The 11,541-nt window shown below is 36.4% G+C and overlaps 2 protein-coding genes across 2 annotated transcripts; both read right to left on the bottom strand.

Moving 5' to 3' along the window:
* Positions 1 to 1,351: 1,351 nt before the first annotated feature.
* Positions 1,352 to 2,290, bottom strand: LOC121466338 (olfactory receptor 9G4-like). The gene has a single exon (XM_041680002.1). The coding sequence runs from the start codon at positions 2,288 to 2,290 to the stop codon at positions 1,352 to 1,354; it is 939 nt and encodes a 312-aa protein (XP_041535936.1).
* Positions 2,291 to 10,261: 7,971 nt separating this feature from the next.
* Positions 10,262 to 11,179, bottom strand: LOC121466604 (olfactory receptor 1013). Its single transcript, XM_041680385.1, has one exon. The coding sequence runs from the start codon at positions 11,177 to 11,179 to the stop codon at positions 10,262 to 10,264; it is 918 nt and encodes a 305-aa protein (XP_041536319.1).
* Between the last annotated feature and the right edge of the window lie 362 nt (positions 11,180 to 11,541).

Genomic DNA, 11,541 nt, shown 5'->3' with positions numbered 1-11,541 from the left:
TAAATAAGAAGGACATTACATAATCTGAATATAGTTTTGAAATTTGAATAAACGGAATTTTGCTTCAAAAAAAGGACATTCCTTGTGTCATTTGTAGTATAGTTATAGTCAGACTACAGTGTGAAGAGTACAGTACTGGGTCTAGCAGGTAGTAATATACATTTAAATAACAATCAGTATCTTTTCCAGGGAGTGAAGGATGTAATACTTTATTTCTAAAATATCAATTGAAAATTAACTGGATAAAATAATTAGGTCATTCTGACAACACCAATTTTCTTTTCAATAGTGAAATTCCAAACTTGAGTTTTAGGCTCTTTACTTGCATGTATAAGAGTTTAAATATTTCAATTACAGTCTTAAAAAGAATAACTAACATATCAACTGATCCCCTGGATTGTGACATTCATTTAACTGTGAGTTGACATAAAATACCTGGAAAAAGAAAACAACAATGGGGTCCAAAATAGAGCTGAATATTTGTTACCTTGTGTAAGCCTTTTCCATTTAGTTATAATATTTTAATTCAATGGAGCTTATATTGAAGTAAATCATAAATATTAGTACTTATACTCTTAGGTTAAAGTAAGAACCTCAAAATGATTTAATTTATATTATTTATTTTAAGATTTATTTTGCTTTTAATTATGGGAAGGATTTCTGGGCTTATGAATATATATGTGCTTGTTTACATGTGCTTATAGAAGGCAGAATAATCTGATGCCCCTGGAGCTTAAGTTACAGGCAGCTGTGAACCACCCATTGTAGGTACTTATCTGCAGGGACAATACATGCTCTAATGTCTGAGCTAATCTCTAGACCTTTATATTTATTTAACCCAAAATACCGCTAAGGAGCATTTGTATTAATATCCCAGTGCAAAAATGGAAGTTTTACACAAATGTCTTTTATGTGTTTAATTACATTTATGAGAAGAACTTTAAGAGACATGTCAATAAGAATACTAATTTATAAAACCTTGAACAAATTTCTAGCAACCTAGCCATTGTATCATTTCCATATTTGATACAATTCATGTACAAAACTACAAGGTCAAACTAAGAGAAAGCAATCAAATTCTATTTGATCTTTTCCCATGACCATCCTGACCTAAAAGAGGGGGTATGTTATTGTTTTAAAGTTAGTATTGCAAACCAACAAGAATATTACATTGAAAAACTCCTTGTTACATAGTTGGAATAGCTTAAGTTGCAAGAATGTATTAATCATAATTTAGGAGAAGGTCGCTAAGTTTTTCGTGGCTGTTAGGACATTGTTTTAGCTTTAGTTATGATAGAAATAGTACAAACATGTCTACAAGTCAGTTTTTAATCAGCCATAATTTGTAATTTCATGCTCGTTGTTGGATATGCTGTATCAATTTCTTAAAGGCTTCTTTAACATCTTTGTTTCTCAGACTATAGATGAAAGGGTTGAGTAATGGATTGATGATAGTGTAGAACATGGCAGCCACTTTGTCTCTCTCCAGGGAGTAGTTGGAACTAGGCCTTGAATACATGAAGAGCAAGGAGCCATAGAAGAGGGTGACGGAGACCAGGTGAGAGGCACAGGTGGAGAATGCCTTGCGTCTTCCTGAGGCTGAGCGGATCCTCAAGATAGCCAGGAGGATGTTGAAGTAAGAAATGAGGATGGCAAGAATGCTGGAGAGCACGGTGAAGCCCACCATACTAGAGAGAATTTTCACATAGACACGAGTGTCTGTGCAGGACATTTTTACCAATGGAAGCACATCACAGAAAAAGTGATCAATAATATTTTTACCACAGAAACTTAACCTGAATGTGTTGGCAGTATGGGCTATGGCATTCAAAAACCCTCCAACATAGGATCCAGCCACCAGCCCAATACAGAGAGAAGTTGACATGATACTTGAATAAAGCAATGGGCTACAAATTGCAGCATGGCGGTCATAGGCCATGGCTGCTAGCAGGTAGCACTCAGTATAGGCTGCTACACAGGAAAAGAAAAACTGAGCCCCACAGCCAGCCAAGGAGATACGCTTATCTTCGGAGATACAATTGACCAAGATTTTAGGTATATACACAGAATTATACCAGAAATCCAAAAAAGAGAGACCCCCTATGAAAAAGTACATGGGTGTATGTAGCCTGGAATCAATACGAATTAGGATAACCAAGGTCATATTTCCTGACAAGGTCATCACATAGATGGTTAGAAAAATTCCAAATAGAATCAACTGTAGATGGGGGTCTTCTGAGAAGCCCAGGAGGATGAATTCAGTAAGGATGGTGCGATTGTCCATCTCCATGTCGACAGAGGGGAAAGCCAGGGTAGAAAGGTGCAGCGGATACACAGTGTAGAAATAATCCCAATAAGATGATAAGAGAAATAAGCAATCACCAATCACTGGACCTTAATAACATGATGTGATAAAAAAAACATAGATTAGTGATGTAATCCATTAAGAGAAAGACATAAGCAATATATCCATCAAATCAACAAAGACTAGAGGTTTATAGCCATTCTCTCCTTTAAATAATTTCAAGACAGCAAAGAACAGTGGAGTTTCAGACAGTGACTGTGGAAGACTTTTGGAATTAAAGCTTTTAAATTAGAAATTTTCAAAGTTTCATGACTGTGGAAGACTCCTGGAGTTAGAGACTTTAAATTAGAAATTCTCAACGTCTCATTTCTGAACTACGTCATTTGGATCCAGTCCCTTATCAAAAAATAAGAAACAGAAAGCTCATGAACTTTTACAGCTTCCTGACAGGTTGTCAGCCTGCAGAAAGATGATAAATAAGAAAATACTCAATAACTGTATGTGGTAGTGAGCATATTAAAAGGAAGAGTTCAATAAAATGTGCTCACTCATTAAAGTGAAAAATTAAATACATGAATGTAATAAATGACACCTTTTGAATTTAATCAAAAAGCCAGACAACTGTTTAGCATATTATCCTAAATTTTATGCCTTGTGTACTGCTATAACCTAAGAGATTAGACACTTTCTATTAAAGTCAAAACATTCAATCATCTTCCCACAAGCTAATGTGAACATCTTATATGCCTGGCATGGCAATGATGCTTTTATGAACAGAAGTATATTGTAGAGTCTTCCAGGCTATCAGTACAAAGAAAAAACTTTATTTCTATGTTCCAGTTATGACTCTAGGTACTGTCTCTCACCATATTCATCCTTGCCCTAGTTTTACAAGGGGCATATTATAAAGTAATGTTACAAGCCTGTCCCACCACTTGACACAAGGGAACTTCAGATTAAGCAGGATGCCCACAGTGACCAGTGTGGTCTGTTGAGCATCTCAGTTCATAATATAACTCAAAAGCTCCTTGAGCAAAGGTTTCCAAACTCCTAGCAAAGGAAAAATTAGTTTTCTCCAATAGTGCCTCATTGGAAATACAAACCTCAGCTAAGGGAGGCTCCATGTCTAGCAGGAGATGGCCAGCATAAAACAAAATCAAGAGTACTTTTGGAGATTTTTTTCTTATAATGCTTTGTTTGGGCAATTTTTACCTTGTCTTTTGCATATCTGTTATTGTTTCAGATTCAGTGTTTTTGTGATGGCTATCTGTCTGTTGACATGTGTATATGTTTCTTGTGACATTATTTTTGGGGTATTTGTTTTCATTTCTCTTTTTGTCTGTTTGGTTTGTTTTATTCTGGAGTTTCTTGTTTTGGATTGGTTTTGGTTGTTTGTTGTATAAGGAAAGTGGTAAAGAATGTCTGGGATAGAATATATGAGGAGGTGGAAAGGAACTCAGAATAGATGGGGGAGGGGAAAAAAATTAAGAATATATGGTATGAAAAATTATTTTGAAGAAATAAAAAGCCAAATATGTTTCTCAAATGTTAAGCCCTTACCACTAATAGATGATAATGGCTATTGCTCTCTTCTCTTCCTCACTGAAACCATGCAAGAGCTGACTAACACTTGCTTCTTTAATTACTAAAAATTATTTAAAACTATTTATTTTAAAACCACTTATTTTCCCCTTTTCCTTAGGTTATGTGAGGATATAAACATGATTGTGATGTTTTTGACATTGTGGATGTTCAACATGAGGAAGAGTTCAGTTTTTCCTGTGAGGTCATCTAGAGTCTTAAAATCCTTGCATTTTATATCTACAAACACCAAAAATCTCTAAGGAATGTTAAAAGACACATACAAAATATTATGTTGCCCCCAATATTTTGAAAACAAGCAACAAGTTTAAATGTGCAAATGGAGCAATTTACTACAGCATTTCAATTGAGTGAAATGAAAATGCAACTGTGTAGCATTTTATTCTTTGCCATGATGTTTGCTACTATAGTGTACTATACCACAGAGTTTCTCACAAATATTCCTACAGTAAATTGGTGGGAAATTGGTATTGTATCTTATAGCTCTCTCCTCACACTGCCCTGAACTCCTAACCTGAGTCACACTGGCTTATAGACTCTCCCAAACATACTGCACTATCCCATAACTAAAAAAAAAAAATAAAGAATAAAATTGAAACATCGACAACTCATTCTCAAAGTTTCTAGCCCACCAGCAATTTTTAATCAATTGTCAGTTAAAGTATCCTTGAAAAGTAACAGGCATAAAAACATCAGAACTTACCATATGAAAGTCTCCAATTCAAAATAATCTATCAAGATATCTTACTCCACATAATAATGCTTATGAAGATATGAACCATAGGGAATGACTTGCAGAAGTTTTATTAAGACATCTCCAGCCCCTCAACATCACTCCCCTACTTTCTTCATTGGAGCTCTTCAACTTCACTGGCAATAATGGAAATTTCTGGCACATAAAAACGAATACCAGGAAATGGAACATCATACCATGAATGTCTGGGAAGCAAACTGCAAAATAATAACTAACTTTGCAAGAATATCACAAAGTCTATTCTCATAACTTCCCTCATGTAAATGAGAATATTGATACTGTTACCTTAAATGGAATTTGAAGTTATAGATGAGGAACATATGTCTCATTAAATGAGGTGTGCATATGTATATAGAAACAATTATTTAAAGTGAAAACAGACCTATGCTAATTGTAGGTCTTGGACTTAGGTCCAAGGACTTAGAATGCCCACCTCACTTTGCCAAGCTTGGCTACTAAGCTTACCTTTAGTTAGAACAGCCAATTCCTGAAAGTGACATCTTTTCCTTGCACTTTGATGCATGGCCTGCATGGATTGGACTCAATATAGACATTTCCTCAGCGATCCTTTGAGACTTTGCACACATAGCAGTATAGGAATATGTGTCTTTGCCTCCAAAGACTTAATTAGAGTCCGTCAGGAATTTGAGGTTTCTGGATTAATTACAATATGATGAATTCTGAAACACATTTTAAAGTTTGACACAATGATCGTATGTCTCAAAATAATCATTAGGTATGTCTGAAAACAGACTCTTAAATTTTGGTAATTAAGTCTGTCTTGTATGTATTCTGCAATCTATTTTTTTATTTATGCTCTTCTCAGTCCCCATACTACAAAACACTGTCTCGCCCATCAAGAAACCCAGATCCATTGGTGGAAAGGAAAAGGAAAGAAAAATAAAGAAAGGGAGGGGAGGGGGAGAGAAAAAAGAAAAAAACTTGGAAATAGAGAGTGAACTTTCCAGAAAAGAAAGGAGAAGTAGCTGATATCCTCCTGCAGTGTAGTGGTAACCCTCAGAATAGGGTATAGGCAGACAGAGTCTAAATTGCAGGTCTCCACCAGGTTCCTCCCCTCAGAGGAGAAAGCTCTGGGGATCTTAGAAAGAAAGGAAGAAAAGACTGTAGGAGTCAGAGGGATGGAGGACACCAGGAGAACATGGTCAACTAAACCAACTAAGTAGGATCACATGGGCTCACAGAGACTGAAACAGCAAGCCCAGGGCCTGCATAGATCTGTACCAGGCTGTCTGCATATGTGTTATGACTGTTATCTTGGTGTTTTAGTGGGACTTCTAACAGTAGGGGCAAGCGTATCTTTGACTCTTTTGCCTGCTCTTGTGACTTTTTTCCCTCCAATTGTATTGCCTTGTCCAGGCTCCATATGAGGTCTTTTGCCTTGTTTTACTGTATTTTATTTTGGAGTGTTATAAAGAAGAAGAAGGTAAAAGTAGAGAAAAAGACTAGGGAAGAGGTAGAGGGTCTAGACATAATTAAGGAACAACATACTGCTGTGTAGAGGTGTCACACTGAAACTCATTAGCTTGAGCTATTAATTCAATTGAATAAAAGATAATGTAAGCAACAACCTATTGACAACTTAAAGTTAAATGACTAATGACTTAGGGTTTCTATTGCTGTGTTAAAACACCATGACCAAAAGCAACATGGGGGAGGAAATGGTATATTTCACCTTATAGCTTATAAGTCCTTCACTGAGGGAAGCCAGGACAGGAACACTACTTGGAGACCAGGCTGACCTTGAGTTATGCTAGCTTTTAAACTTCAATTTTCTGATTATTAAGGTATCAAAAATATTTTTTTCACTCAAAAAGAATCCAATATGTCCTATTTCCTTCATTCAATGATTATTAAGGTTGAATTTTCTTTTTAATGACATAGAGCTTTAGTGCAATAGGAATTGGGCATGAGTTGTCACTGAGTACATTTGTCAGATTGACTCATTTAGAAAAGGGATCATTTAAAAAGTTTGTTCTTCAAAGAAGGTTTATAAAGTGAAAATTTTCTCTTATGTCTGTTTAAAAGCATATCAATTCATTTTATTATACTCTCATTTACTATTTAAATTATATTATTGAACATAAAAAGCATGGTTTAAAAATAATATGACTAGACACACTACTCAGCTGTCAGAGATCCTTGAAAGTTCCTGCTTATACATCTCACTAAATCTAGCAAATGACCCACTGTTCTCTCTAGTATCTGTGTCATGAACCACAGATTGAGGATCGTTGAAGAATAAAGAGGATGGAAGTAACTAGGGAATAATTTTCTTAAAACAAGAAATTTGATTTGTTATTGAAAGAACAAATGTCATAATATGGAAACTCAGTATCATTTTATTATTTTAACTAAGCTAATTTCCAGTCTCTAAAACCACAGACTGTAGGGGAATAAAGTCTCCTTTATCTCTTTCAAAGAGAAAAGTATCTTGTCTAGTAAAGCTTTTTTCTACTAAACTCCATTAAAGTTTTTCTATATGACCTCTTTAAGTGAACTGAACAATAAAATGTGATTTATCTGGCTGTAAATGAAAAATCTAATCAGGGAGTCAGTGAAAATGTATATGTTAAGATATATATATTTATGTATGTATGTGTCTTTAAAACTTTTCTTACTATGCAAATAAACTCAGCTGGTCACAGGACTAAATCTGAGGTCCCCATTTGAAGCATGATTAATAAAAAACTTAGTGAGAGTAACTGGGGTTCAACCTGAAAATCTGAAAAGCAAAACAGTCAGTCAGTTGCACTTTATCTTGACCTTAGTACAAAATGGGGATCCTGCCTCCAAAAATCTCAAAATGAGACTGTATCTGAGAGTTGTTGAAATAACCAGGTTAGCTAAGGAGAAAACAATTATATTGTATTTATTATAAGGGGAAAAACTTACGAAACAGGAAATGAGGAATCTAAGTACAGAAATGTCCCATGGGAAAAGGTGCAGAGAAAGTGAGCACCTGGAGGTCTGTCTGGTTGCAGCCATAGTATATGAATTTTGATTTATTTGTATTTTATTCTCAATTCTCTACGAACACAGAAATGAACATAAAGGAAATGTAGCATAAATACTTCTTATGACAAATTTGTATTTACGAACCTTATCTATTAGAATAAAAGTCATATATTAATATAAACAGAAAAACAAAAGAACAAAATTTGTAAGGTTCAACAGGAACTTTCTTTTTTAGTTCTTATTTCTATGTGCCATGTGTTTTATAAGGTGCAAAAGTGTATTTTTTGTTGTTGTTTTTTGAGACAGGGTTTCTCTGTACCTTTGGAGCCTGGAACTAGCTCTTGTAGACCAAGCTGACCTCAAACTCACAGAGATCTGCCTGCCTCTGCCTCCCGAGTGCTGGGATTAAAGGAATTTTTATATGCATGAATGTATAGTGGTTGTGTTCATGCCTTCATATACAGGACACGAGATGTGTTCATCTACCACTTTCCCTTAATCACCTGGAGACAGGGTCTCTTAATTAACTGGAGGCTTGACATATGAGGGAGACTGGCTATCCAGTGAGATGTTGGGCTCCAACCTGTCTCATGTTTTTTATGTATATAGAGAATTGCTACTGGTTACAGGATTATTCAGTAATTAATTAATGTAATTTCACAAGGTCAATGCATCAGAATCTAGAACTCTGTGTGGAGTCTTAAATCAAAATGTAAGACATGTTGGAATTATTGCCTTATGAATAAAGTGGCTGTGTCTTGCTGTAGATTTCTTGCTGTAGCTTATTCACTTCTGTTCCAAATTTGGGATGTAGCTTCCACAGTTGAGCACTATTTGATCCCTTATTGGGCACAAAGTCCCCTATGCATTTGGGGTTTGATGCCATCCTCTAGCTATGGGTGAAAACAGTTTCCCACTAACAGGTCTTTCTTCCTCTCTCCTATATAAATGCAGAGATCTGACTTTCTGAAATCATCTTTATTGGCAAGCATTTGGTCAGTTTTTAGGGTCCAAGAAAAAGCATTCCATTTAAGACATCCCTAGATATCCAAGGATATAGAATTAATATATGTCTAAAGCTATTGATTCATAACTGCTCAGATAGTTAGAAAAAATAAGCATGTCCTGGTTTTACTTCACTTGTTAATAAGAAAAGTAATGACCTACAACCAACCTTGCATTAAGAGATTCCTAACTCATAATGCTCACCTTTGCCTCAGTTTACTGATGATTTTAGTTTAGGAAATTTGCTGCTGTGCACTATTTTCACAGACGGCAGAAAAAAATAAATTAACCATCTGCTCACAGCCACAGATTCCTACTGGTGCCACAGATTCACACCGCAGGCTCTCAGAGCAGCTTGATGGGCATCAAGTCCCAGATCTGATCCTTTAGAGGTTTGGTTCTCCTCCCTGTTTCAACAGCTTAGAGTTAATGGTATAAACTCCAGATAGAAAAGGCCCCTAGAGCTTGCAATATTTGGAGAACGTGCTAATAGTCCAAAGACTGAAAATTTCCCTTGTCTCTTTACATAGGTTATCTGAGTACTTTCTATACCTGCGCGATTTCGGGGGACTTTTATAGCCAGGTCAGATCAAAGAGAGTTAATAGAAGCTGGAGCAGAAGTTGGAGCATAAATGTCCCAGATATTAGAAGAAACAGGAAAATGAAAAAGGAGGAAGAGAAGGAGAAGAATATAGCAGAGAATTGGAGTTGAAATTAGACTTGAGACAAGAGAATTAGAGCTAAGAAATTATAGACAGATAGGACAGAAGAATTAGAAGAGAGAACAAGGAAGAGAGAACAATAAAAAGACATGGATAGAAAGAACCTGTTATGAGTAGATTCCTCAACCCTCAGGCTTCAGTTCGTTCACTTATCCTAGCATCTTTTTTTGACCCCTGAGGAAAAGCTTTACAGGCAAGCACTTTAAAGTTTTGAATAGAGAATGTCCCCTGGCCCACTTAGTAATCTGCACCCATTGCATAAAATCTTTATTCTTTAATTAAAAGTTCATGTTATAATTTAATTAACATATAAAATGGTGTGAAGTGGTTTGATCATGATATCACCGCAGATATGTAAAATGTATCTTGACACACACATGTTTTCTGTTACTATATCTCTGTCCACTTTCTCTGTCTCTCTCTATTCCTCTACAGGTGACCCCAGTTCAGCCTCCATACTCTTCTATTCATCTCCAAACTTCCAAAAAGAAGACAAAGTTTAATATTTTTGTTCTGGTGGAACTAGTTTATTCCTCTTAATGATGCTCTCTACTTCTATCATTTTTCCCGCAAAAAAAATGCTAATTACATTTCTTCTTATACCTTAGTAAGGAGCTATCTTGTACACATTACAAAAGTTTACATGTGCCTGTGGATAGGCACCTAAAATAATTCCGTAACCCAGTCCTTGTTAATGTTGCTGCAATAAACATGAGTACGCAGGTATCTTTATAGTACGCTTGTTTGGAGAGTTTATGTATACACTCAGAAGTCATATGGATGAATGACATGTCCCTTTATATTATTTGATAGAATCATGGTCAGTGGCATCTTTCTTAGAACATGAGCAACATGATTAAATATTTTCTTTGCATCTTACGAGGAAATGCTCTTGTTTCACTTGAGGAGTTTCTTCAGAGCCTCTTTCACATCCTTATTCCTCAGGCTGTAGATCAAAGGATTCAGCATGGGGAAAACCACTGTGTAAAAGGTTGAAACAATTTTGTCCCTATCCAAAGAATAGCTTGATCTGGGACAAGCGTAAATGTAGAGAATGGAGCCATAGTACAAGGTCACAGAGATGAGGTGGGACGAACAGGTAGAGAAGGCCTTAAGCCGACCCTGAGTGGAGCGAATCCTCAGGATAATGGCGATGATGAAGAGATAGGTGGCCAGGATAAATACAATGGGGATGATGACATTGGAAGTCAAGAGGAAGAACAACACGGACTGAAAGCTCTCTTTCTTGCCACAGGCCAGCTTCACCAGGGGTGGGATATCACAGAAAAAGTCATCAATTACATTGTCACTGCAGAAATTCAAGGCAAAAGTGTCTTTGGTGATGATGACAGAGTTAATGAAACCACCCAGATATGAGGCAGCCACAAAAAATACACATAGCTTCAAGGGCATGGCTTGTGAGTAAAGCAGGGGCTTTGAGATGGCCACATAGCGGTCATAAGCCATGGCAGCCAAAAGGTAGCACTCAGTGTAGTCCAGTGCTGCAGAGAAGAAGAATTGAGCCACACAGCCAGCAAAGGAGATGCTCTTGTCTTCAGAGATGCATGTTGCTAGGATCTTTGGGGTGTAGACAGAAGACAACCCAAGATCCAGGAATGATAGGTTTCCAATGAAGAAATACATGGGTGTGTGGAGCCTGGAATCATTGCAAATTAACACAGTGAGGGAGCTATTTCCCAGCAAAGTCAATGTATATACAACAAGAAACACTGCAAACAGTATCTTCTGCATCGTTGGATCGGTTGTGAATCCCAACATGATGAACTCACTGATTGTATTATTATCCTGATCCATGACTGTAAGGAATGTAACTGAAGAGGAGAGAAAAAGAAGTTTCAAATTAAGCTATTACACTGAATAAATGAAAATTAAGTTAAAGAAATAAGTGTCACATGACTGTAATACCAGTGTTAGGCAGGTGAGGATAAAAGGATCCTTGTGTTTACTCAACAAGTAGTCTTGTTGAGGTAGTGAGTTCCCATATTAGTGGAAAATCCTGTCTCAAAAAAATATGCCTGGTGTCCACACTCTACTACAGAAGCATGGACACACACACACACACACACACACACACAGCATCCATTTTTTGTTCCCTCAACTCATGACCTAATTTTAACATCACAGCAATGGAATCAAATTTACTAATGTGAAAATTG

This window comes from Microtus oregoni, unplaced genomic scaffold, assembly GCF_018167655.1.
Source record: "Microtus oregoni isolate MIOR12 unplaced genomic scaffold, Mior012 000033F_ref0000390, whole genome shotgun sequence".
NCBI classification, from domain to species: Eukaryota; Metazoa; Chordata; class Mammalia; order Rodentia; family Cricetidae; genus Microtus; species Microtus oregoni.
This window is presented reverse-complemented; position numbering and strand designations above follow the sequence as displayed.